The sequence below is a fragment of the Cynocephalus volans genome, chromosome 10 (genome assembly GCF_027409185.1).
Source record: "Cynocephalus volans isolate mCynVol1 chromosome 10, mCynVol1.pri, whole genome shotgun sequence".
In the NCBI taxonomy this organism is placed as follows: Eukaryota; Metazoa; Chordata; class Mammalia; order Dermoptera; family Cynocephalidae; genus Cynocephalus; species Cynocephalus volans.
In genome coordinates, this window is record NC_084469.1 from 20,989,075 (window position 1) to 21,017,009 (window position 27,935).

General features: G+C 40.6%; 1 protein-coding gene across 3 annotated transcripts; it reads left to right on the forward strand.

Moving 5' to 3' along the window:
- Positions 1–1,936: 1,936 nt before the first annotated feature.
- LOC134388356 (schlafen family member 13-like) lies at positions 1,937–21,549 on the forward strand. Of its 3 annotated transcripts, none has more exons than XM_063111331.1 (7): positions 1,937–2,020; positions 3,183–3,265; positions 3,476–3,532; positions 16,348–17,429; positions 18,145–18,276; positions 19,458–20,181; positions 20,378–21,549. In XM_063111331.1, the coding sequence occupies exons 4-7, from the start codon at positions 16,355–16,357 to the stop codon at positions 21,192–21,194; spliced, it is 2,748 nt and encodes a 915-aa protein (XP_062967401.1). In that variant the 5' UTR covers positions 1,937–2,020; positions 3,183–3,265; positions 3,476–3,532; positions 16,348–16,354; the 3' UTR covers positions 21,195–21,549. The 3 variants fall into 3 exon arrangements, with proteins under 3 accessions (XP_062967401.1, XP_062967403.1, XP_062967402.1); XM_063111333.1 differs by having other exon boundaries at positions 18,145–18,234; XM_063111332.1 differs by lacking the exon at positions 3,476–3,532.
- The last annotated feature ends 6,386 nt before the right edge of the window (positions 21,550–27,935 follow it).

Here is a 27,935-nt window from a genome sequence, read left to right on the forward strand (position 1 = left end):
AAAAAAGGAAATAAGAAAAAACATGTAGATTAGAAAGGAATAAAACTATTATTATGCATATTTGATATTATTGTGTTCTTAAATGACCTGAAAGAATCTATAGATTAATAATGAAAATTAACTACAAAGTTAAGCAAAGTTGGTGAAAAATAGGCATAAAAAGTCAATTGCAATGTGTCTAAAGCAAAAACAGGTAAAAAAATAAAATTTTGTGAAAACACAGAAAGAAAACAGGAGTCACAGAGAAAACTCCTGTGTTGGCTTATTATCTATACTTTTTTGTTCCTTTTAAAAAATTTTTCTAGTGGTAGTTCTAGGGCTTATAACATGTATCTTTAATTCATCACAGTTAAATAATATTGTCTCTTCATGTATAGTTTAAGAACTTTACAATATATGCTCCTTTCCCCTTTGTGCTGTAATATCATGATTTTTATTTCTACATTGTTATAAACACAATACATAGTGTTTTTTTCTTTAAACAATCAATTATCTTTTATATCATTTTTAAGAGTGAGAAAGATCATCTTTTATATTTACCTACATACATGCTATGTTTGGTGCCCTTTATTCTTTTGTGTAGATCTGAGTTTCATTCTAGTATCATTTTCCTTCAACTCAAAGAACTTCCTTTAACATTTCTTATAATAAAGATCTGCTGGTAAAAAAAAAATTCCCTAAGATTTTTTTTTTTTCTTTTTGGCTAACAAGGTCATTATTTTGCCTGCATGTGGGTGTATTTTTTTCCTTTTCGTGGTTACAGAATTCTAGGTTGACAGTCTTTTCTTTCAGCACTTTATAGATGCGTGCTCCTGGATGTACAATCTGTAAAACAATATTTTAAAGAAAAATGGAAAAACTTGAATACGATGACATGAAGATTTACTAAAACGGAAAAGTAAAGGTCATTGATCAAAAAAAGCAGGTTATGACCTCATTTTAATAAAACGTGATACTTATATATGTTTGATACATGGAATGGTCTAGAAAGATTTACACAATGAAGTGTTAACAGCGATCAGTGGTGACCTCAGAGGGCGGGGGTGCTGCAATACATTATATTTTCTCACTTTTGCTTTCACCGGAGCCTGCCTTCATCGACTGCCCCGGGCTAATCGCTGCTCCCGCCCTTGGGCGACTCCTCACCGGTGAGATCTGGGCCTCATGGCAGGGCCTCCCGGGGCATCCACGAAGGACCAGGCAAGGCCCGCGGCTCAGAGCCCGGCCCATTGCGAACTCTCAGCCAAGGAGCGGGAGTTTGCTAAAGGACGGACTCCAAAATCATTCAAATCATCGGACAGAAACCTGGCAGCGTGCCAAAGGTCTGCAGCGGGGCAGGAAGTCAGGAAGCAGGTTGGTTTTCTCGTCACCTGAGCAGTCTGACAGTTACCAGAGCTGACCAAGCACAGCTCACCAGCAGCCGCCAGATCCCACTCTGGAGCGGGGTCTGGGGACCTGCCTGCCTCGGCCACATGCGCGTGCCTGCAGCGTTCTGGCCGGAGGTCCGGGGGAACCAAACACAGGCTCCAAATCTTGTCCCTGTGTCCAAGACCCACTTTCTGGGGCGGTGGGGAGGGTCCCCCAGCTTGGGATCGGAGCGATTCGATCGGGTTGGGAGAGGGAAGCTTCGGGTGAGAGCTCGGCTGGGCCCTCGGAGGGGACCCGGGCAGGCTGGACGGCAGGCGGAGCGCGGTGGGGGGAGCCGGACTGCTGTCTGGGGAAGCTCTTCTCTCCTTCCTCAGTTGTCTTTACTCTTTGTTTTACTGCCATTTAGATACCTAGGTGATAGGGAGGGGCGTTGCGAGGGCAGCATGGAGGACTAGGCCACCCGGAAGCAACCGTGGTCTGGTGAATCTACGCATTTCCTGTGGCCGGATTTTCCCGGGCTGAGCGGGCGCTCCCATTGGCCCTCCCGCTTCTGCGCGGGCCCGGATGACGTCACCCCTGGAATATAAGCTCTGGACCCCGCCGCCCCCACGCAAGCGCGAAGGAGGCTTCCAGTGCACTCAGGCTTGAAAGGGTAAGAGACGGCCCCGCTCCTTTGCCCGGGTCCTCAGAGCTCCCGCTCCTCCCGATTCCCTAGGGGTCTAGTCCCGACCGACCCTCGACGGGGCAGTGACCCGGGAGGGGGCATGCAACGAGAGCAGCCCCCCAGCCAGGGTGACATCCGTTCGTTTCTCTCCTGCCTGGGAGCCCCGGCTAGTTTGCTCAGCAAATTCCCCGAAGGGCGGACTGTGGAGGACTTGGCGGCAGGACGTGGGGGACCGAGGGGGAGTCGGGCTTGGGGGTCGGGGGCGCGGCAGCCTGACCTGGCCACGTGCTCCAGCTGGGAAGCGCCAGAAGAGCCCCTGCCCTGAGAGCCCGGGCTCTGCGGCGGCCGAGCCTGGGAGGTGGGCAGGGCCGAGTGCGCTTTCCACAGGTCGCCGGGCAGCGAAGGTCGGGCCTCGGGCTCCGGAGCTTCTGCAGTTGGAGAGCTGAGAACAAGGTCTGCTGCTGTGACCGAACAACCACTAAATCATTGCCCTCAGTCTACGAGCTAAAAAGCAGAACTAGAACTGCCATTACCCCGAGGAAAGCTTGTAGTCTAGAAGAAAGGAGAAACGAGAAAAACGTCTCCCTCCCCGCAAGAGCTGCAAAATACGACAGCGCTATCGCAGAAGGGCAAAAACCTCTGATTTCAGTCTCCCAAGCGGTCACTTCGGACACCGACTATTTCTCTTTCTGTTCAGTTTCTGGCCGAGGCTAGCTCGACGCTTTGTCCCAAGGAGGGGTTTGTGCTGTCCCGATTTTACCCCATACACCTGATTTTAGGGGCGTTATGCCTGCACGGGAGGCCTGAGATGTTGCCATCAGTTTCCACAGCGACGTAAAGGGCGAGGTCACCTTTCTCTAATTATTCTCATGCGGTTGTGCCTTCGTAGCAACAAGCATCCGCTGCCCCCAGGGCTTTCTCACAGCCCCTTCTGCTCCCCATCCCCACTCTCGCTTCCAGATTCTGGGGCACTTCTTTATACTTTTATGTAGCAAACTCAAGTATAGGTTTGCTTTGTGTCCCGGAGCATTTTAAATGCTTTACAAATATTACCTCATTTACTTCTCACAAAGCAGGAATTTCAAACGAGGAAATCTGAATCTTAACCCCTGAACCTGCTGCCTCTCTCTACATATCCTTCTACCTATAGGTCCTTCAGGACTGATTTGGTGAAAGGAGACGTCAGATGGTGCCAATTCCCAGTGCTGGTGTGAACTCTGGATACATTTAAAGGTTTGAGAAAGTCATACTGTAAACATAACAGAATCAGGTGCTTTTATGTTTAAAGTTCTTTGATAAGTTTCCCATTTTTCCCCCTGAATTCTGAATTTCTTATTGACTTAGTTCAATCTTATTTAACTTTTCAAATTTCTATGGAACAGTATCTCTACCTTACAAAGAATCTGCAAATGACACTGATTATAATTATTCTTTAATCCTAAGGGAAGAGACAGGGATAGAGCTCTCTGAGCCTCTTCTGCTTGAAAAGAACCTAAACAGGTGAGTGGGGCTTCCATTTTGAATTCAGTTCTATTGAATTTATTCCACTGTCAGAATTTATTACTTTGGCTTTAAAGTGTATGGGGCAAAGAAATATATAACTTTGAAGTTCCCATGTATCAAAAGGAATATTTTACAGATAACCTGACAAGGATTTGTGAATCCTTGAATCGTAAGAAATAGAAAATTCTGTGTAAGAGTCAAATTATGCAAGAGGGTAAGACTGTGGATGTGCCAGCCTTCATTATTACCTAATAAATTTCTTCTAAATATCCTCACTGCTCAGTTCTCTCTTTCCTTCTGTCACCTGTCAACATCTACCTTGTCTGTCTAGAGTTACTAGCACCTACTAATGAGTAAGACTTGCGATTTCTAGACTTTCGGATAGAATGGATTTTTGTTGGAAAGGAAAATAAGGCTGTGATAGTCTGCTTCTACAGTTGGTATATATCCCTAATGATTTTAAGATAGTTTTTGTATTTATTGATTGTTTTAAATTGTATTTTAAAAATTTTCAAATAATGATGCCACTTATTTGTTGATTGTATTAATCTTTTAAAATAACTTTTTTCTTTTATCCTTATTTTTATAGCACTTTTAGTTTTATAGAGAAATTAAGCAGAAAGTCCATAGTTCCCATACCCTCTCCCCACACACAGTTTCCCCTATTACTGACATGTTACATTAGTGTGGTACATTTGTTACAATTATGAATCAGTATTGATATATTATTATTAACTTAAGTTTTACATGAGGGTTCCCTCCTTGTATTGTAGAGTTTTATGGGGTTTGCCAAATGCATAATGCCATGTATTCACTGTTACAGTATCATACAGAGTAGTTTTCCTGCCCTAAAAATTCTCTGTGCTCCACATATTCATCCCTCCCTCCATCCCTTCCTCATCCCTTGAAATCCTGGCAACCACTGATTTATTTTTCATTACCCCAAAAGTTTATCATTTCTTTGCATTGGAAACATTCAAAATTCTCTCTTCTAGCTCATTGAAACTATACAATAAATTGTTATTAATTATAGTCACCCCACAGTGCTATAGAACACTAGGTATTATTCCTCCTATCTAGCTGTACTTTTGAATCTCTTAACCAACCTCTCCCTATCCTCTCTTCCCCCTCTCTTTTCCAGTCTCTGGTAACCACCATTCTAATCTCTACTTCTATGAAATCAGATTTCTTAGCTTCCACATACAAGTGAGAACATGCATTATTTCTGTTTCTGTTCCTGGCTTACTTCATTTAACATAGTGTCCTCTGAGCTCATCCATGTTGCTGTGAGTGACAGGATTTTATATTTTTATGGCTGAATAGTATTCTATTATGTATATATACAACATTTTCTTTATCCATCCATCTGTTGATGGACACTTGGGGGGTTGATTCTTTATCTTGGCTGTTGTGAGTATTGCTGCAATAAATATGGGAGTGCAAACATCTCTTTGATATACTGATTTTCTTTGCTTTGGATATACACCCAATAGTGGAATTGCTGGATCATATGGTAGTTCTATTTGTAGTTTTTTGAGGAATCTCCAGACTGTTCTCCAGAAAGGTTGTACTAGTTTTCATTCCCACCAGCAGTGTATGAGTGTTCCCCTTTCTCTGCATCCTCACCAGCAGTTCCTATTTTCTGTCTTTTTGATAATAGCCATTCCAACTGGAGTGAGATGATATCTCAATGTGTTTCTTCTTATAGAATTGCATAGATTTTAATTTTGTTTGTTTTTTATTGAAACATAATTGATTACACATATTTCTAGGGTATAGAGTAAACTATCAGTATTTGTGTACAATTTGTGGTGATCAACTCAGGATAAATATCATATTCATCATTACAAAACGTTATCATTCTTTATTTGCTAATTAATTTCTCCATACCCACTCCACCTCCCCCTTTCCCACCTCTGTTCACATATATTATTATTGTTAGTTCTTTTCTTTTTTCATTTTAAATTTTAATTTATCAATATACATTTTTGTTGATTTTCATGTCCCTTTACCAATTCCTCCATCCCCCTTTCCCCTCCTCCCTCCCGCATCAACATCATATCTATTCACTTATCTTAACAAGTTCAAGGAATTGTTGTGATTGTGGTGTCTTCTCTCCCCCCCCTCATTTATCTGTTTGTATATTTATTTGTTTATTTTTATTAGCTCCCACATATGATTGAGAACATGTAGTATTTCTCTTTCTGTGCCTGGCTTATTTCACTTAATGTAATTTTCTCTAAGTCCATCCATGCTGCTGTGAATGGTAGTATTTCATTCTTTTTTACAGCAGAGTGATATTCCATTGCGTAGATATACCACATTTTCCATATCCACTCATCTGTGATAGGCATTTAGGTTGGTTCCAACTCTTGGCTATTGTAAATAGTGCTGCAATAAACATGGGAGTACAGGTATCCCTTTGACATGATGATTTCCATTCCTTTGGGTATATACCCAGCAGTGGAATAGCTGGGTCATATGGTAGATCTATCTGTAATTGTTTGAGGAGCTTCCATACCGTTTTCCATAAAGACTGCACCATTTTGCAGTCCCACCAACGGTGTATGAGGGTTCCTTTTTCTCTGCATCCTTGTCAGTACTTATTATTTTCAGTCTTTTTGATATTGGCCATCCTAACTGGAGTGAGATGATATCTCAAGGTGGTTTTGATTTGCATTTCCCAAATGCTGAGTGATGTTGAGCATTTTTTCATATGTCTGTTGGCTATTCATATATCTTCCTTTGAGAAATGCCTAATCAGCTTCTTTGCCCATTTTTAATTTGGGTTACTTGGTTTTTTGCTGTTAAGTTGTTTGTGTTCCTTGTATATTCTGGATATTAATCCTTTGACAGATGCATATTTTGCAAATATTTTCCCCTACTCTGTTGGTTGTCTTTTTTGCTCTATTAATTGTTTCTTTTGCAGAAGCTTTTCAGTTTGATATAATCCCATTTCTTTATTTTTCCTTTGGTTGCCTGTGCTTTTGGGGTAATACTCATAAAGTCTATGCCCAATCCTATTTCCTGAAGTGTTTCCCCTATGTTTTCTTTTAGGAGATTTATTGTTTTGGAATGTATATTTAATTTTTTAACCCATTTTGAGTTGATTTTGGTATATGGCACGAGGTACAGGCCTACTTTCATTCTTTTACATATGGATATCCAGGTTTCCCAGTACCATTTACTGAAGAGGCAGACTCTTTCCCAGTGTGTAGTCTTGGTGCCTTTGTTGAAGATCAGATGACTGTAGGTGTATGGGCCAGTTTCTGGATTCTCTATTCTGTTCGATTGGTCCATGTTTCTGTTTTTATGCCAGTACCTGTTTTGGTTACTACAGCTTTGTAGTATAGTTTAAAGTCAGGTAGTGTTATGCCTCTGGCCTTATTATTATTTTTTTAAAAAAATTCTTTTGCTAAGGATTGCTTTGGCTATTTGTGGTCTTTTGTTATTCCATATGAATGTTAGAACTGTTTTTTTCATTTCTGAGAGGAATGTCATTGAAATTTTAATGGGGATTGCATTGAATCTGTAGATCTCTTTCTCTTTCTTTCCTTCCTTCCCTCCTCCTTTCTCTCTGTTTGTTTGTTTATTTTTAACTCCCACTTATGAGTGAGGACATGCTGTATTTCTCTTTCTGTGCCTGGCTTTTTCACTTAACATAATTTCAGTGTGGTTTTGGTTTGCATTTCCTGGATGATTAGTGATGTTGAGTATTTTTTCATATACCTGTTGGCCATTTGTATGTCTTCTTCTGAGGAATGTCTATTCAGTCCATTTGCCCCCCCCTTTTTTTTACTATATTATTTGTTTTCTTTCTTTTGAATTATATGAGTTCCTTATATATTCTAGATATTAATCCCTTGTCGGATGCATAGTTTGCAAATATTTTCTCCCATTCTGAAGGTTTTCTCTTCACTCTGTTGATTGTTTCTTTTGTTGTGCAGAAAATTTTTAGTTTGATGTAACCCCATTTGTCTATTTTTGCCTGTGCTTTTGAGGTTCTCTTCATAATGTCTTTACCCATCCCGATATCCTTAAGCATTTCCCCTATGCTTTCTTCTAGTAGTTTTATGGTTTCAGGTCTTACATTTAAGTCTTTAATCCATTTTGAGTTGATTTCTGTATATAGTGAGAGATAGGGGTCTAGTTTCATTTTTCTGCATATGACTATCCAGTTTTTCTGACACCATTTATTGAAGAGACTGTCCTTTTCCCAAGCGGTATTCTTGGCACCTTTACTGAAAATGAGTTGGCTGTAAATACATGGCTTTATTTCTGGGTTCTCTATTCTGTTCCATTGGTCTCTGTGTTTATTTTTATGCCAGTACCATGCAGTTTTGGTTACTAGAGATTTACAGTATATTTTGAGGTCAGGTAGTATGATGCCTCCAGTTTTGTTCTTTTGCTCAGGATTGCTCTATTTGGGGTCTTTTGTGGTTCTATATGAATTTTAGGATTGTTTTTTCTACTTCTGTGAAGTATGTCATTGGTAGTTTCAGGGGATTGCATTGAATCTGTAGATCACTTTTGGTGGTATGGTCATTTTCATAATATTAATTCTTCCAATCCATGAACATGGAATATCTTTCCATTTCTTGGTGTCCTCTTCGATTTCTTTCATCTCTGTTTTACAGTTTTTCTTGTGGAGATCTTTCACTGCCTCAGTTAAATTAATTCTTAGATATTTTATTTTGGTAGCTATTATAAATGAGATTGCTTTCTTGATTTCTTTTTCATCTTGCTTGTTATTGATGTGTAGAAATGCTACTGATTTTTGTATGTTGATTTTGTATCCTGCAACTATACTGAATTCATTTATGATCTTTAAGAGTCTTTTGGTAGAGCCTTTAGATTTTTCTATATATAAGATCATGTCATTTGCAAATAGGGACAATTTGACTTCCTCTTTTCCAATTTGGATGCTCTTTATTTCTTTCTCTTTCCTAATTGCTCTGGCTAGGACTTTTAGTATTAAGGTGAATAAGAGTGGAGGAGAGTGGAAATCCTTGTTCCAGTTCTTAGAGGAAGAGCTATCAGCTTTTTCCCATTCAGTGTGATATTAGCTGTCAGTTTGTCATAAATGACCATTATTGTGTTGAGGTACATTCCTTCCATGCCTAATTTGTTGAGGGTTTTTTACTGTGAAGGAATGTTGAATTTTATCAAATGATTTTTCTGCATCAATTGTGATGATCATATGGTTTTTGTACTTCATTCTGTTGTGATATATCACTTTTATTGATTTGCATATGTTGAACCATCCTTTCACCCCTGGGATAAAAATCACTTAATCATTTTAAAATAATCTTTTAAATATGCTGTTGGATTCAGTTTACTAGTATTTCGTTGTGTATTTTTGCATCAATATTCATGATGGATATTGGCCTATAGTTTTCTTTTTTTTGTAATGTCCTTGTCTGGTTTTGGTATCAGGGTAATACTGGCCTCATAGAATGAGTCTGGATGAGTTCCCTCCTTTTCACTTTTTTGGAAGAGTTTGAGAAGAATTGGTATTAATTCTTCTTTAAGTGTTTGTTAGAATTCAGCAGCTAAGCCATCCAATCCTGGGATTTTCCTTAATGAAAGACTTTTTATTACTGATTCAATCTCATTATTGATAATTGGTCTGTTCAGGTTTTCTGTTTCTTCTTGGTTCAATCTTCGTAGATTGTATGTGTCCAGGAATGTATCCATTTATCCTAGGTTTTCAAATTTGTTGGCATATAGTTGTCCATAATAATCTCTAATGATCCTTTGTATTTTGTGGTATCATTTGTAATGTCTCCTTTTAATTTTGATTTTATTAATTTGAGCCTTTTCTTCCTTTTTTCTTGTTTAGTCTAGCTAATGGATTGTCAATTTTGTTTAAGTTTTCAAAGAACTAACATTTGCTTTGTTGGTCTTTTGTTTTGTTTTTGGTCTTGATTTCATTTATTTCTGCTGTGACATTTACTATTTCATTTCTTCTGCTAATTTTGCATTTGGTTTGTTCTTGCTTTTGTAGTTCCTTAAGATTAATTGCTTGGTCATTTAATGAAATCTTTTTTTGATGTAGGAATTTATTGCTATAAGCTTCTCTGTTAGTACTACTTTGGCTGGATAATATAAGTTTTGGTATATTGTGTTTCTGTTTGCATTTGTTTCAAGAAATTTTTACATTTTCTTCTTAATTTCTTCTTTGGCTCATTGGCCATTCTGGAGCATGTTGTTTAATCTCTGGCTCAATGGCCATTCAGGAGCATGTTGTTTAATCTCTGTGTATTTGTAAAGTCTCAGGAGTTTCTTTTGCTATTGATTTGTAGTCATTCTCTTGTCAGAGAAGATACTTTTTATGATTTCAATTTTTAAAAAGCCTGTTGAAACTTGTTTTGTTGCTGAACATATGGTCAATCCTGGAGAATGTTCCATGTGCTGATGAGAAGAATGTGTATTCTGCAGCTGTTGGATGGAATGTTCTGTAAATATCTGTAAGATCCATTTGGTCTATAGTGTAGTTTAAATCCAATGGTTCTGTGTTGATCTTCTGTGTAGATGATCTGTCCAATAGAGAGTGGGATGTTGAAGTCCCCAACTACTATTGTATTGAAGGCTATCTCTCTCTTTAAATCTCATAATATTTGCTTTACATTTCTGGGTGCTTCAATGTTGGGTGCATATATATTTACAATAGTTGTATTGTCTTGCCTTTAACATTATATAATGACCTTGTCTCTTTTTATAGTTTTTTACTTAAAGTCTGTTTTATCTGATATAAACATAGCTACTTCTGCTTGATTTTGGTTTTCATTTGCATGGAATATGTTTTTGCATCCCTTCACTTTCAGTCTATGTGTATCTTTACAGGTGAAGTGAGTTTTGTGAAGGCAGTATGTAGTTGGATCTGTTTTTATCCATTCAGCAGTCTATACCTTTTAATTGAAGAATTTAGTCCATTTACGTTCAAGGTTATTATTGATAGGTGATGACTTACCCCCACCATATTGTTCATAGTTTTCTGGTTGTTTTGTACGTCTTTTGTTCCTTTCTTCTCTAATTGTTTATCATTGTAGTTTGGTATTTTTCTGTAGTGATAAGGTTTGATTCCTTTTTCTTTCCCATTTGTATACCTATTTAGAAGTGAATTTTATCCTTTTTCATATTTTCTTGATAGTGGTTTCCTTTAACTTCCAGATATAGGACTCCCTTGAGCATTTTTGTAAGGCCAGTCTAGTGGTGATGAATTCCCTCAGTTTTTGTTTGTCTGTGAAAGACTTTATTTCTCCTTTATTCCTGAAAGACAGCTTTGCTGAATATGATATTCTTGGATGGCAGTTTTTTTCTTTCAGTGTTTTGAATATATCCTCCAATTGTCTCCTGGTCAGTAAGGTTAATGCTGAAATATCTGCAGTTATTCTAATAGGGATTCCCTTGTATGTGACCTGATGCTTTACTTTTGCTATTTTTAGAATTCTCCCTTTGTTTTTGACTTTTGACACTTTACATTTAATGTGCCTTGAAGAGGACATTTGGAGTTGAGTCTGTTTGGGAACCTCTGAGCTTCCTGGTTCCGTAAGTTCATATCTCTCTCAAAACTTGGAAAGTTTTCAGCTATTATTTCATTAAATAGGTTTTTAATTCCTTTTTCCCTCTCTTCACCTTCGGGAACACCCATAATTTGAATATTTGTTCACTTAATGGTGTCCCATAATTCCTGTAGGCTTTCTTCACTCTTTTTCATTGTTCTTTCTTTCTTTCTTTTTTCTCTGATTTGGTAATTTCAAATGACCTATCTTCAAGTTCAGAGGTTCTTTCTTTTGCTTGCTCTAGTCTGCTTTTGAAGCTCTCTATTGTATTTTTTATGTCATTCATTGAATTCTTCAGCTGCTGGATTTTTGTTTGGTTCTTTTTTTATGATTTCTATCTCTTTGTTAAATTTCTCATTTATGTCATGAATTGTTTTCCTGGTTTTGTTGAATTGTTTATCTGTATTCTTTTGTGCTTAGTTGAGTTTTCTTAAGATCATTATTTTGAATCTCTTTTCTGGCAGTTCAGTGATTTCCTTTTCTTTGGGGACTGTCATTGACATGTTATTTTGTTTCTTTGGTGGTTTCATAATTCCTTGTTTTCTCATGTTTCTTGTGTCCCTGCACTGATGTCTATGCACCTGATGAACTCTTTCAAACTGTACAGAGTGGTTTTCATAGAGGCTTTTACCTACAGTCAGGTCTTAGTGTGCTGGTTGAATTGGGTGTGGTGATTCTGTTTCTGCATAGATGCAGTGGTTTAGTCCCTAAGCAGATTCTTCGGCTGCAGCCAATGTCACCAATAACTGTGGGTGCCTCAGTTCCCTAGGCTGTAATAGTTTGTGGCAGCAGTGGCATAGGTTGTTAATGTCTTTAGTGGGAAGGGCTTTTGGGATCCTCTGATTACCTAACCTACAATCAGCTACAGTAGTGCAGGGTTCCAGGTGCAGGTGCTCAGAGCAGCTGTGGAGCCAGGATCCTGGGCTCAGTGTTTCATGAACCTATTGTGGCACCTAGGTCTTTGGGTGCAGGTTCACTCTCTGAGGTGCAGTCAGATGATTTCCTATAGCACCAGGACCTGTGGCTGTGATGTCCCCCCTGGTAGCTCAGGCTCTGTGGGCCAGGTTGTAATTGTGACTCTGAGACCCTGGAGGGCTGAGTGCAGCACTGGACCAACTCTGGGAGAGAAGGGTTGCTCTGGAAATTTGGGTCCAGGGAGTAGAGTACAGCTTCAAGTCAAGAACCAGAGCAAAGGGAGCTCAGTTGTCACTTGGTTCCCAGGGGGTGAGGCACCTTTTAGTAGTGCCTCTAGCCCCTGGAGCAGTGCAAATCAGCAATATCTCAGTCTTTGTGAGGCCAGTTGCAGTGGCAGCAAGGACTCAAAATGGTGGGGCACAGCTGTCATTTGGGCCATGGGGGACATGAAGCAGCATAGCACTTAAACCACTCCCCACAGGAAGGGATATCTCAGCAGTTCAGTCTCTAGGGGGATAGTCCAGTTCCAGGAGAGCAAGGCACTAGAGTTGTTTGGCCCCTAGGGCAGGGTGTCTCAGTTGTGCCACTGCTCTTTTTCTTTGGGACATGAGGTACTATGTCAGCTTAGCCCTGGAATGCACAGTTGCTCCCAGTTTCTTAGCCAAGCAGTTTCTCAGCTAAGACAGCATTTCCCCAGAGGGTGATGTACAATTTCTGCTCAGTCCTGGGGTGTGGAGCACAGCCATGTCTGGGAGGGGTAGTTAAAAATTCCCCCAAGGGAATGTGCAGCTTTGCAGCTTCAGTTTTGGCCTGAGGGAGAGGGGCACAGGGATGCAATTGGCAGGCATGGTGTAGTGGCTTCACCACTGTAATTGGCTGGGATGGTGTAGTGGTTCCACCACTGTTTAGTCCCTTGGGGTAGGGAGTAACACCTGCTCTCAGCTAGGGTTGGGGAAATCAGTTCAATGGTGGCTTAGTCTCTGGAATGAAAGGATGTCACTCACCCTGGGGTAAGACGCCCTTTAGCAGCAGTTCCAGTTTCAAGATAGTAGTGCAGTAGTTGCATGGGCCACAGCAGGCAGGGCACAGTGTCAGTTGCTCTTGTTACAGGGGCCACTCAGCTCCTGGCTTGGCTCGCCAAAATAGTTACAAAACTCACAGGTACAGCTGCCTGTCCCCAGACAAAAAAATAAACAACCCAAAAGTCAAATGTTGGTGAAAATGGAAGTCAGCTTTTATTCAGGAACATCTCTCCGATAAACCTGAAGGAGAATGGCCAGACTACAGCCATCTCAAATAATCAGGTTTACCAAGGGGTTCTTAGAGGGGATTGAAGGAATGGAATGTGGGAAAATGAAAAGCAGGAGAGAGGGGTATGTGAGCAGCAAGGGCTTCATGCAAAAGTCTCAGGTGAAAGGTGTCACCAAGACTCCATCTGGTTTCTGCTCCTGTGCTCATCTCAGGGTCTGGGTAGTATGTGCAAGTCTGCAGCTTCAGGCTGGCTGTAAAACAACTTTACACTCATGTAAATAATGTCATCTTGCCCCATAACCAAGGTCCAAAATATCAAATAACCATGGGTAAAGAGAGAGCTCAGAGAAATGCATGACAAGAAAAAAACTCTTTTAAAAATCTTTTAGAGCCCATGTGGTTCTAGGTCCCAATGTGGCTTCAGTCCTGCCTACTCCAACACTTGACAAAGCACCACTGTGTGGACCCCAGGCAGCAAACTCAGCTGGGCTTAGTGCCTGTGAGGACTGCTGGGGTCCCCAGTAGCGAGGATGGAAGTTGCCCAAGGTGTGGATGAAGGCTGCTGGGGTCCTCTCACCTACCTTTTCCCCACAGGGAGAAGTTCCTCCTGCTTCTCTACTGTTTCTGGCTGAGGGATGGGGTGGTGGAGTTGATGTTTTCTCTCTGGCTATGCTGGGTTTCTGTGCTCATTAGCGTTTCTGTTACTTCTTTGATGTGCTCCAGTGCTCCCCTTTATTTACATCCAAGTGTAGCTGTTTATTCATAGTTTTGTCCGTCTTTGTGGGAGAGATGAGTGGTAGGGTGTTCTGGTTGGCAGTCTTGCTCCAGCCTCCTAAACAATGCTTAATCTTGATTATCTATCCATCACTTTATTTCTAAATTTACTCTGTCCCTTTACTTTTTCCCTTATTCAGTCCTATAATCCATTGTCCTTTTTACTTTTCCATCCATCAGATCCCTCCCACCCTCACTCTGTGTCCTATCCAGTTCAGAACGCACAGTCCAGATTTCAATGCCTTCCGTGCTACTATCCAACCCTTGCCCCATTGCCCTTTTAATCAGGGGGTGGGGGAGGATGGGTTTTTAAAAATTGTGTAATAATTCAAAATTTCAAAAATATAAAGAGAATAAAATAACAAAAATTCATGTCCCACCCACCTCTGAGATTTAACAGGCTTGTCATTAATGCCATATTTGGTACAGATTTTTTTTTAACTTACAGTGTTCTTACAGTGTTACATATACAGTTAAAGCCTTCTTCTTAATTCTCCAATCTCATTCCTTTCCATCTCTATTGGTAACTTCTGTTAGAAAACCAGGGTACATCCTTATTCACTATGTTGTTATCCTTTTACTACACACATATATTCATAAACAATATTTATTATAATTTTATCTTTAAATTTTTATCTAAATGCTGTTATATTGTATATCACCTTCGGCATACTTGCTTTTTTTAACTTATCAACATGATTTATAAATTTACTTATGTTGATACATGAAGGTTTATTCATGGTTTATTCATTTTATCTGCTATATTAATCTTTCATTGTATGTAAGTCCTTTGTTTCCCATATCAAACACCTATCTTGTTCTTTACAATGTCTGTTTCAAACTTTCTCCACACTATTAAATTGTTTTTGTCCTGCCTTTACACCAATTGCCTCTGTCTCAGGGGGTGACTTTCTTTCCTACTTCAAAAGGAAAAGAGAAAGCATCAGAGGACCCTCTCTCAAATTCCTCCCACCAAAGTTATAAACCTACCTTCTCCCATGCCAATTATTTCCTTTTCCCTTCCTCCTGACCTTTCCATGTTCTGAATCACATTCCTTCTCAATCTCTCTTTTCAGGGTCTTCACTATATCAATCATCCCATCCTCCTCCTACATCTTTAAATTTTCACTTGCCTACTAGCTCCTTCTCATCTTAAATATTTTCATGCCTTTCTCATCTTAAAAAAAATTCAATTTCTCTTCCTCTATTTACATTTCTTTGTACCTCTCCCCTTTCATAGCTTGATATAGTGAACAGGTTGTCTATATTTGATAATCCTTACGTCCTATTCCTTCCTTAACTCGTTGCAAAATGATGACAATTAATATAGGGTTATTTACCTAACACCTGTGAGCCAAAATATAGTGGTAAATGCTTGGTGTGAATTAGTTCAGTTAATCCTTGTAACAGTCATATTAAGGTTGATGCACCATGTTTTATAGATAATCAAACAGGGTTAGAAAGATTACATATCTAGGCTAAGATAATATTATTAAATGACAGAACTGGAATTCAAACTATGTTCATTGATTCTAGTCTCTAAGACCTTAGCCACTGGTATATTGCCTTCTGATGCCCCCTTTCCAGTTGTGTGAATGACATTTTTCAAAGTCACCAATTTCCTCAACTTTACTAAATCTAAGAACAGTTTTCAGCAATCACCTAGCTATACCTGTCAGCAGTATTAGACACCTTAGAACCTCAGCAGATGACCTTGTTCTGTGCTCCCTTAATATCATATCCCCTGAGTTTTTTTTTTTTTTTTTACCTCTTTGACTTTTCCTACTTAGTCCTCTTTGCAGTCTCTTTTTCATTTTTAATGTTTTCTTCTCTACACATCCTCTAAAGATAGTATTCATTGGGAATCTGTTCTAAACTGAGATGTTCTTATGCCATAGTATACATCCCCTTGGGTAATCCCACCTACTCCCATGTTTCAGTGCTGATGACTTCACCAGGTCAATCCCAGTGCATCCTTTAGGTCTTAGCTTAAGTATCAACTCCTCTTACTGAACTATTCTCCTCTTACTGAAGTCTTACTGAACTATTGTCTCCAGATTAGTTCAGATTCCTCTTTAATGTGTTCCCCCTCTTATAGCCCATATCACACATGATAGTAAGTGTTAATTTCATTAGCTCCTTTTTCTGCCAGACAGTCAGCTCCTAAAGATAAGGGACTATTCCTATCTTGCTTGCTAGTCTATTACCTTCTTCCAGCATGGATTAAATATTTTCTAATAAATAAATTGTGTGCATGGAGCAATTAATTCCTTAATCAAAATGAAACAAATATTCCTATCATTTCAGCTATAGGATGAACATGCAGAAAAATCACTGCTCCCTGGCGGTGGAATCATCTTACCCAGACTTGGTCATCAATATAGGAAAAGTGACTCTTGGAGAAGAAAATAGAAAAAAGCTGCAGAAAATTCAGAGAGAGGAAGAGAAGGCAAGACTTACACAGGCTGCATGTGCTTTATTAAACTCCGGAGGAGGAGTGATTCAGATGGAAATGGCAAACAAGGATGAGCATCCCGTGGAGATGGGACTTGATTTAGAACAGTCTTTGAGAGGGCTTATTCAGTCTTCAGATTTGCAGGCTTTCTTTGAGAGCAACCAACAAGGAAGGAAGTTTTACGTTTTTGTTAAGTCTTGGAGCTGTGACCTTTCCCCTGAAGACAACTCTGTCAAGCCCCGCATTTGCAGCCTGAGCTCTTCACTTTACCGTAGATCTGGAACCTCTGTGCTTCCCATGAGTTCAAGAGAGGCATTCGACTTCCTGAACACCAAGCCAATGAACGCAAAATATAGTCTGATTAATGAAGGATCTCCACCTACTAAAATTCCCAAAGTTGTAAATCAGAACGTCTTCTCTCAATCAAATCCTGCTGACCAAGTTTTCCAAATCAACAGGATTGAATATGGTGAAATCCTGCCTTTTCCCGAGTCTCAATCCATAGAGTTTAAACAGTTCTCTACAAAACACATCCAAGAGTATGTAAAAAACATAATTCCAGACTACATCTCTGCATTTGCAAATACTGGAGGAGGCTATCTTTTTATTGGAGTGGATGATAAGAGTAAGAAAGTCCTGGGATGTGCAAAAGAAAATATTGGCCAGGCCTCTCTGGAAAGTGTAGTAGCAGGAGCAATTTCCAAGTTGCCCATTGTCCACTTATGCTCTTCTAAATCACAAGTGGGCTACAAGACTAAAATCATAGATGTGTTTCACATGGAAAAGTTGTATGGTTATCTCTGTGTGATCAAAGTGGAGCCATTCTGCTGTGCAGTGTTCTCAAAAGACCCTAGTTCTTGGATAGTGAAGGGCAAGCACGTCTGCAGCCTGACACCTAAGGAATGGGTAGGCATGATGACAGACACAGATCTAGGTAAGAAGGATAAAGCTCCTTCCTCCCTGTCCCTTCTATATCTTTAGCACCTCCATGTCGCTCTTCATTCTCTGTAACTTTGAGCTCTTCATACCCACTGAAATTTGCTTTCTCAATCTCCATGCTTTTCATACATGGGAAAGTTTTATTGGGTGAGGGAAAGCCAAAATTATGTATTTTGTGAATGGTGATTAACCACAAAAGAGGCAATAAAGGAAAAATTTGGAAATGGATTACTTTTTAAGCTATATGTTATTTAAAATCCTCTAACTAGAATTCGCTGGAGCCTCATAATAACAATTACCTTGTACTTCACTTTAGCATGAGATCAACTGTGGGAGACAAGAGCCAGAGGTGGGTGAGATTTGTTTTGGCTGGGGCTAGTGTGGAGGTGTGTGTGCAGGGATATAAAACACATGATGATTAGAATTTTTAAAAAGAGTGCTTTGAATAACACTACAATTTGTGCAAAGAGCTATCCAAACATAGAAGAGGGAGCATTATATTGAATGGGGAAGCACCATTCAAGATTCAAAGGGAGAGCGCTTTAATGGTGGGCCGCTGGGAACCTTGACATAGAGTCAGGAAAGGATGAAGTGTCTGCCTTTGTGGCTTGAATTGTCCCATGTTAAATGAAATTTAGACAGCACCTTGTACAGCCTATTCCAGTGGTGATGGATGAAATCATATAGAATAAGATGTTCTTTCCTTTCAGAGTTTCTTTCAGAGTTGACTGAGGCTTTTGACTCTCAGCTGAGTCTATCCTGTAGCCCTCCGCTTTGCAAACCAGTGTATTCTAAGAAAGGTCTGGAACATAAAGCAGATCTTCAACAACATTTATTTCCAGGTACCAACTGCCAGTTTATTGGGAGAAAGGGAGATAATTTAATACATATGGTTAAAAACAAATCCATGAAAGATTGTGTCCTATGTGCACATCCAGGTGTATAAAGTGACAATGCCACAAGTCTCTTGGGGATAAGTCTCAGGAGCCCTTAGAAATCATCTAGCTTAGAGGTTGCCAAAAATGGCTGATTACCAGAAATACCATAGGAGATAGTTAAACATGCAGATGTCCAGGCCCCCACCAAGAACTTTTAAATATGTCATTTCCAGGGATGAGGCCTGGTCATGTGCATTTGAGCAAGCTTCCCAAATTATTCTGATGTTCTGCTGCATTTGGAAACCACTGATCTATAACAACTGTAGGCAAAGCATTAGATCAAGAGGTGCAAAAGAATAGTTGACTATTTCTGGTTGGTTTTTCGGGGATGGAGGAATTATATTTGTAAAAAGAATTACAATATTCACCTGGTAGAATATAAAAACACAGGGAAACCATGAGTAGTTTCTCTTGGAAAAGACTAAAGGGGATGAGTCAGCAGTGTCCCAGGGGTAACAAAATAATAACTGAAGGCCATAGACAACATTAGGTAACCCCTCTCCCCCGAACAGACATTTTTTAGCTAGGTTTTGTCTAAGAGTTCCTACTTAGAAAAGGGATCTACATTTCTAGAGAAGGTAAGTGGTTGTTTAACCTTACACATTGAACATATTAAATGTGAGCTCTGACAGTAGAATACAATATACAAATGTCCTATGTGTGTCTAAACATTCATCAAGGGCCAGGTGGTAATTAATATATTTGGCCTGCCTTAGGTCTGTTTTTGATCAAATTATTTCTTTACTTACCCAAAATCTTTGTAGTTTTTAGCTTATCTTTTAAATCCATGATCAGAATCTGAGATCTAAGAGTAATTGAATACACGATTTTCACCTTTTCAGGCTCAGTAAGTTCCATTTTAGCTGAGACACTCTGTTGTCCATGAGGTACACAGAAGGGAAACATTATTCAATTAACCAGATTTGTAGGATATGGGTTAAAGAGAGGTACAACAAAAGGAATTTTTGTTAAATTGTATAATGATTTGAGGGGCTTTACTCTCCTTTTTAAATGTGATGTGGGATTCATACAAAATAATACAAACATATTAAAATATTTTTTTCTATTTTTTTCCCCACATCTAGTGCAGCCAGGACATTTGCAATATACTCCTGAATCCCTCTGGACAGAGCTGTCCTCACAGCATGAAGGACTGAAGGAGTTAATAAATAAACAAATGCGTCCTTTCTCCCAGGGAATTCTGATTCTGTCTAGAAGCTGGGCTGTGGACCTGAACTTGCGAGAGAAGCAGGGAGTCATCTGTGATGCTCTACTGATAGCACAGAACAGCACCCCCCTTCTCTACACCATTCTCAGGAAGCAGGATGCCACGGGGCAGGACTACTGCTCCCACACTGCCTTCACTTTGAAGCAGAAGCTGGTGAATACTGGGGGCTACACCGGGAAAGTGTGTGTTAGGACGAAGGTCCTCTGTCTGAGTCCTGAGAGCAACGCAGAGTCCTTGGAGGGTTCAGGTTCTGTGATAGGTTACCCAGGGTCCTATAGCCTTGCAGACACCCAGCAAATGGAAGCCTTGCTGCAGTCCCTTGTAATTGTCTTGCTTGGCTTCAGATCTTTCTTGAGTGACCAGCTCGGCTGTGAGGTTTTAAATCTGCTCACAGCCCAACAGTATAAGATATTTTCAACAAACCTCCAGAAGAGCAAAGAATTGTTTGTCCATGGTTTACCTGGTTCAGGGAAGACGATCATGGCTGTGAAGATCATAGAGAAGATCAGTAATAAGTGTCACTGTGATGCAAGTAAAATTCTCTACATTTGTGAAAACCAGCCTCTGAGGAACTTTATTAGGTAAGCAGTTGGATCTTATGTATGTAAGTGTAATTTAATCTGGGTTTAAGTTTCTCTGCTACGTCTCCTCATTCTTTGAGGATTAAGTGGTAAAGATGATCTTTACAGCAGTACAGTGTTCAAGGGAGCATGATAGAATAATTTCTTCCTTTTATTTAGTTACAGAAACCTGACCATGTCATTTTTATTTTTACAGTAGTAGAAAGATCTGCCAAGCAGTGACCCGGAAAACTTTCATGAATAGGAAAAATGACTTTGAAAATATTCAACATATTGTCATTGATGAAGCTCAGAATTTCCGCATTGAAGATGGGAACTGGTATGCACAAGCAAAAAACATCACTCAGAGAGAAAAGGATCGGCCAGGAATTCTCTGGATCTTTCTGGACTACTTTCAGACTACCCACTTGAGTCTCAGTGGCCTGCCCCCTCTCACAGCCCAGTATCCAAGAGAAAAGCTCACCAGAGTGGTCCGCAATGCTTATCCAATAGCTAAGTACCTGAACAATGTAATGACGGAGATCAGAGAAAACCCTCCACCTAACATCCCCCTTGAGTTCCTGGAGATGTTCCATGAGCCTAAATGGGTTCAGGATGTTCCAGGCAACTTAGAGATTATTGACGACTTAGACCTGGATGGGGTGGTGAGCTATGTAGCAGAGGAGTGCCAGATTTTCATGAGAAATGGTTATTCTCCCAAGGATATTGCTGTGCTTTTCAGCAAACAAAGTGAAGTAGAAAAATATAAAGATAAGTTTCTAATGGCGATGAGGAAGAGAAAAATGTCTCAGCTCAATGAGGAATCTGATCTGTTAGTACGGATTGAGGATGCATCAGATATTCTGGCCAATAAAATTGTGTTGGACAGTGTCCGTCGATTCTCAGGCCTAGAAAGAAACATTGTGTTTGGGATCAACCTAAGGGCAGCTGAGCCAGCCATTTCCAACAATCTTCTGCTCTGTCTGGCTTCCAGGGCGAAGAAACACCTGTATATTCTGACAGTGTCTATCTGACAGGAAGATCCCAGTCTAAGAAGAAGTGATAAAATATTGCCTCTGTCCCTGCATCTTCAGAAAGGAAATGACTATTCTGCATCAAAAAAGTATTAATTTTGACAATAGAGCCTATTAAGAGAACTGGCTTCAAAGTTGTTGCTATATTCTGTAAAAGGAACTTCTAAAAAGTCTAATTCTAATCGTTTATATTAATTAATACCTTTCACCTTGCTATTCATGTTCATATTGAAAGTCTGTTTTTATAAACTTACAATTAAGTTTTCTTTGCTGAGACAAGTGGATTGTTGATACATCCTTTGTCCACACTTGGAAAGGCAATAAAACATGACTGTTCTACCTTTATTTGTAAAGAGTTCAGGAATCTTTGGCTCTTTAAATTTAACAGAATAGCTTCTGGTCAATATGGCAGAATAGAGAGTCACCAGCCTCACTCTCTCCCTCAAATCAACTAATTTACAACTATTAAAAGCAATGACAGCCAAGCTGGGGCTGCTAGAGATCAGGGGAATAAGAGGAGAGACCTATGGAGTGCATGAGGGTGAGAGAAGCCATGATGAGAGAAAGAAGGAACCACTCAGACCGTTTTGAGCCCCAGTTGCTTCAAGGCTGGAGCTGCTGAGTGCATGGAGCAGGAGATGGCAAAAACCACAGCTGTGCCCTTTGGATGAAGTTGTTTGGAGGCAGTAAGGGAGAAGAGGGCCTTGGTGACCAGGCCAGCAAGACCACTAACAGGGTTCCTGTGGACCCACATAGCAGCAAAGAGCCACAACAGGTGAAAAAAAAGGAGCCACTCAAAGGCCAGTGAGTCATCGCAAGGGACTGGCGCACAGCCTGCCCCATGGGAAGTGTTTGGAGTGCCGGCGGTGAGGAAGATGGGCCCACTGGGGGAACACTGGGGCACAGCAAGGACAGTTGATCTGCCCCAGAATAATCAGCACAGGACCACTCAGTGGAGACTAGTCAGGAATACAGAACTGCAGGGGGTGCAGTTTGCTGAAAAGACTCAGGCCCAGACCAGAGTTCCTACACAACCCAGGTGAACTGGATCTCACGAGAGCCAGAAGTACCCATAAAGTCAACCATTAAAACCTGAGCTGCACAAAAAGCCTTCCCCAGGGAATCAGCAGCAAAGCAACAATTTAGCTCAACCACAGAGCTCAAGTGCTGATACCCACAGGAAGTTCCCCCATTTTAGAAGTAAGCAAAGGATGACAAATTAGTTCCAGTGCAGAGTTTAAGTTGTGGGAACAGCAAATAATCCAACACAGAACTGGAAGGAAAAACAAAATACCTGCAGACCAGAGACAGAGTTTAATATTAACTAGTAAAGGTCTCACATCACCAAAGAACACCTATAAAACCTAGAAGGACCCAAATTCCCCTGGGCTACCAATCCAGGGAGGAAGCAGGGCTGAGGGCCTCAGCCATGCCCCCTGACACCTGCAACCAGCCCAGTGATGACCACCGAGCCACCACTGGTAGTGCCCTGGGCTCTCCCAAGCCGGGGAGGTGGGGGGCCAAAGGCCTCAGCCACGCCCTCCTGATATCAGCAACCAGCCCAGCGACGACCACCAGGCTCCACAGGAAGAGACCCAGGCTTTCCTGAGCCAGGGCAGTGGGGGGCCTCGGGCCTCAGCCATGACCCCCTGACACCCACAACCAGCCCTGTGATGACCACTGAGTTGCCGCAGGAAGTGCCTGGACTCCCTCAAGCCAGGGCGGTGGGGGGCCAAAGGGTTCAGCCACACACCCCTGACATCTGCACCCAGCCCAGCAATTACCAACACCCCTGGAAGACCCTGGTCTCCCCTACAGGAATGAGGGGGGTACCACAGGCCTCAATCCCGCCCCTCCTCCTTCCTTGTTTGCCCACCCTATTTCCTTCCCCCTTTCCTTCTCCCCCTCCCCCCAAATTCCCCACAACATCATAGAATGTAAATAATATTAATGAATAAATTAATTAAACAAAATAAATTTAACAGAATAATATGAAGTGGGCCATTAATATGAGTGCTGATTTCATGGTGAATATTCCCACGTGGTCAATTTCAAGCTAACCACGTGGCATCAAATGGCTCAGAACATCCCTGAAAAATTAACAGTTGGCTCTTGGGAACTGGTGTGAGGCAGCTCCAGCACATCACTACAGCTGAAGCCATCCCAGTAAAATCTGGTGTGCCTTTTTCTCAGACACAATATTTTTAGAAGGAGAAAACATTTATATTATAGAAAACATTTATATTAGAGTACTGTAATCCTTTATTTTAATTAGTTGTTTTTACATGATATTTATACATAATGTGTTCTTGTCAAAAAGTAATATTTACCTCTTTACTGAACAATACATAACTCAGTTGAGTTATCTTGAAAGGCAACTTTTCCAGGTAGAAAACCATTATGATAGTCATTCCTCTGACGACTAATTTCTACCATTGATTTAATATATTGTGCAATATATTAGCAAGAAGAATAAAGCTCACCAAAAAATATGGACATGAAGCAGAGGAATGTTGCCACACAACATTTCAACATGAAATTTTAAATTTATTATGAAGCGATTACAACTACACAAGGATATCACAAATCAGAAATAAAAGAACCTAGATAAGACATTGCCCAACAAAAAGAGATGTAAATGTGAACTAACCCAATCAAGAGTGGAAGAAAAAAACAACATAATTTCAGACGTGAACTAGAATACAAGATGCACAAGGGATAATAGATACAAAGAAAAGCAGAATAAATCTAAAAATATAAGTTGGTCAGAAAAGGTAAACAGACTTTTTGGAAGATGAGAGAGAAAGTGATATGTACAAAAGATAGGTAATGGATTTTTGATGTATATACGAGGGCACTTCAAAAAGTTCGTGGAAAGATTCATATTATCTTTGAATTCTATTTTTCCACGAACTTTTTGATGTATCCTTGTATCCAAGTACTCTTGGATTCCCTCAAAGTAAAATGAAGCAATAAAACAACAAATATTTAAAATAATTCAATAAAATGTGTCTGAAATAAAAGAACACCTGAATCTGCATAGCACAGGGGCCTACAATGTGCTGTGAAATTTTACACTGATTAGCCACCACCGAGACATAACCCAATACACTGTTGGACTGCAGAATACAGACTCCATTGGCAGCCACACAAAAAGACTGAATCACTTATAAGAAAGAGTAGTAGGTTGACATTGGCCTTCTCAGCAGAATGCTCCATGCCAGGAAAGCATCGAGATACTCCAACAAGAGTCTTAAAAAAAAGTGTGAGCCATGGATATAAAGCATACATATATGTAATAACGTAGGGTTCATATTAATCTCATAAACCCTTCCTGAGGAATGTATTAGAGGATGAACTGCATCCAGCCAAGAAATGATAGTAGAAACTTTGTCAAAAGGATTAGAAATGAACATTGACTATAATTAACTATAGATCTAAGATTGAAAACAAAGCCATAAGGATGACAAAATAATATGTAAATGACATATACTGTGACAATACAGAAATTGCATACCTAAGGACAGAAAATACAGAACAAGAAGAAAGCTTTCTTACTGCTTCATAGGTCATATCTAACAAAAAGATTACCATTTTAAACTGGTAATCGATTCATGAAAATTAAGTATATTTAGAAGTACAAAGATAAAACACTAAAAACATAATACTATTAAATAGGATGGTAGAGGAGAGAAACAACGGGGGAGGGAGAATTTACAGGATAATTTTATTAAGGCACATGGTAGGGAACTGTCTAAAGAAGAAGGTATCATATATAGATATTGCTTGTCCATCTTACTTTCTCCCATAAATCTCTCTTTTCTTCTGTATTCTTATTCTACTCCCAAATTCTGTTCACTTCCTAGGCAAAGTGGCATAGATTTTGTTATGATTTGTTGCTTTCTTCTAACTAACCCGTCACCTTATGCTCTTCTACAAATGGCATAGACTGCTATCTCAGTATTTATACTTTCCTTTTAGGGTAGACATTTTAGAGGAGTGCATGACAACCAGAAATAAAAAGTGGTATTTCCCAGCCTCCCTTGAAGTCAACTGTAGCCATAGAACAAATATGGCCCAAAGGTATATGAGAAAGGGGGATGTGTTAAACACTCAGGAGGTGTTCTTAAACTGCGCTTCTTGATGGTCTTGTTTTTTAGAAAAATGATGCATTTTTCCATGTTCATTCTATTGGGCAAGGGATTATTAAAAAGTGCCCCCAGGGAATTCTCTGGGCTCTCGCATAGTTTTTCCTGATCTACTGTGTAGCAGCAAACCAGTTTCCCCTTTATAATCAGGATGAATCAGCCAGCAAGTACAATGACCACCTTCTCTGATTGTTGATTCAGCAGACTGAGAAACCCAAAAAGACCAGGATGACAGCCTTGGCTTACCATTTAATGGGAACATGACCACATTTGGGTATTAGAACTTCCAAACCTACTGGGCCTAAGGTGACAGTGTCTGGTAGCAAAAATTCCCTAGAAGGGTTATTAGATGTAGACATGAGAAGGTCTACTCTGACTCACTTCTAGCCTTTGATTCTCAGACTGGTATAACAGGGTACTTCAAAAAGATCATGGAAATATATATTAAAAGATAATGTGAATCTTTCCATAAACTTTTTGAAGCCCCATCATATTCTGGCATATATGTACTCCCTCTAATAGGGAGGAACCCCAACTTCATAGGTGGTGTCTCCTGCCTGGGGCTGAAACGAATCCTACAGCAGGCTATGGCTTCAAACTGTAAAGCCAACTGATTTTGGGTGAGGAACATATGGTAAAAACAGTGAATTTTATGTCCTTGAGCCCATTGCTATACCATTGTGGTATACCACTGAGGCAAGATGGGTTCCTTTACTTACCATTGTGGTAAGATGAGTTCCTTGTTAAGAGGTAATATTTCATGGCACTAAATGAGACATTCTGTCAGTCCGTGAATGGTGATGCTAGCAGAAGCTTTGTGGGCAGGGAAGGAACACTCATATCTGGTATACACATTTATTACTGTAAGACAGCATGTTTCTGCTGGTTTCTGTAAGGAATGCTGCTCTCCTGAGGACTTTGCATTGGCCTCTTGCTGTTGGCAGGGTGAACACTCGGTAAGGGAAGTCCATGCTTGTTCATGCATGCATACCCTCTATTTCAAAAATGGTGTGTTATAACAGGATTCCAGAGTGTGGGGCCCCAGTTACAGACCATACTTCCAATGGTAGCTCAAAATCTCCTCACAAAGAAAATATTAGACCCAAATGGTTTCACCAGCAAGTTTTATCAGATGTTGAAGGAACAGATAATCCCATTCTCATACACTGTATCCGAGGGTATGAAAGAAAAAGAACTCTCCTCACGTCACAAAAACATTTGGAGGAAAACATCTTAGGCCATTCTAATAAAATGTGGGTGCATAAATTCTTCAGTAAATATTAGCAAATCAAATACAGCAAATGTATTAAAATTTACATCATTATCCCAGGAATGCAATACATAATTCACCCAAGAAGGTAACATATTTATCCTAAGAATGCAAGATTTGGTTTAACATGTGAAAATCAATTGTGAGCCACCACATTAATAGATTAAAGGAGAAAAATGATATAATTATCTCAATAGAGGCAGAAAAAGTATTTAATGTTACCTGACATGCACTCAAGATAAACACCCACATCAAACTAGAACTAGAGAAACTTCCTTTTCCTGTTAAAGGGCATTTTCAAAAACTCCCACCAAGCATTATACTTAATGTTACTTAATGGTGAAATGTAAAGACTGGAGCGCTGGATATTCCAGGGGCAGTAAGAAGACTGGACAGTAAGAAGGGTTCATTCTTGCAAATTCCCCACTAAATGGAAATCACCTTGACTCTTTCACCTTTGTCTAGGTAATCTGAAGGAAATCTGGTTTTGGATGTGATGAGATGTAGAGAAAAAGTAATGCTTCAAAAGTCCTAGGGGGCTGGCGGAGAAAGGCAGAATGGAATGCAGAAGTTGGAGCTGGTACTGGGTGCGCATCGGTGCCCCCACGTTATCAGCTGCTACGGCCTCGGTTACCCCCTAATCAGCGACAACCGCCTTTCAACGGGTCCATCCAGGCGGCGTAGGTAGATCCGGGAGGGCCCCCCAGGGGCCCCAGCGCGCGGCCCGCGCATCTGCGCCCGCGGGGATCTGTAGGAGGCCAGTGAGGTTTCTGCAGAAGCCGGGCTGAGCTAGAGGTCGTGGTGAGGAGGAGGAAAGGAGGGCGGAGCGAGGCGGGTACAGAAGAACCCGCAGGCAGACTTTCCTCTTCTCCAAACCCACACCCCAGCGCCTGCCCCTTCCGGGCCTCCCCCAGGCGGAAGCCAGCGGCCCGGCCAGGTCTAAATGGGAACCCTGTCTCCGCCCAACCGACTCTTACCTTGCTCGGGTGGGCTGCGAGCTGAGCCGAGGCTTGATTTCCGGCCCCTCCCCGAGCGCCCACCCGCGCCTTTTCCCGGGGAGACGCGGCGGAACGTGGGGCCAAAGGCCGGTGGCGAGGCGGCCAATTCAGCCGCAGTGGGCGGGAGCCCCGGGCGACCGGCCGGTGCGCCAAGCGGGAAGGGACGGGGGTCCCTAGCCGGGCCCCTGCGGAGCTTTTAACACTTAACTTCCGAATAATCTTAAGTCATTTTGCCTTAACTGTAAAAGAGAAAATAAATAAATAAAATGGAAGAAAAGGAAAAATCGCTGCTAAGTACCGGGAGATAGCAGGGATGTTTGTCGTC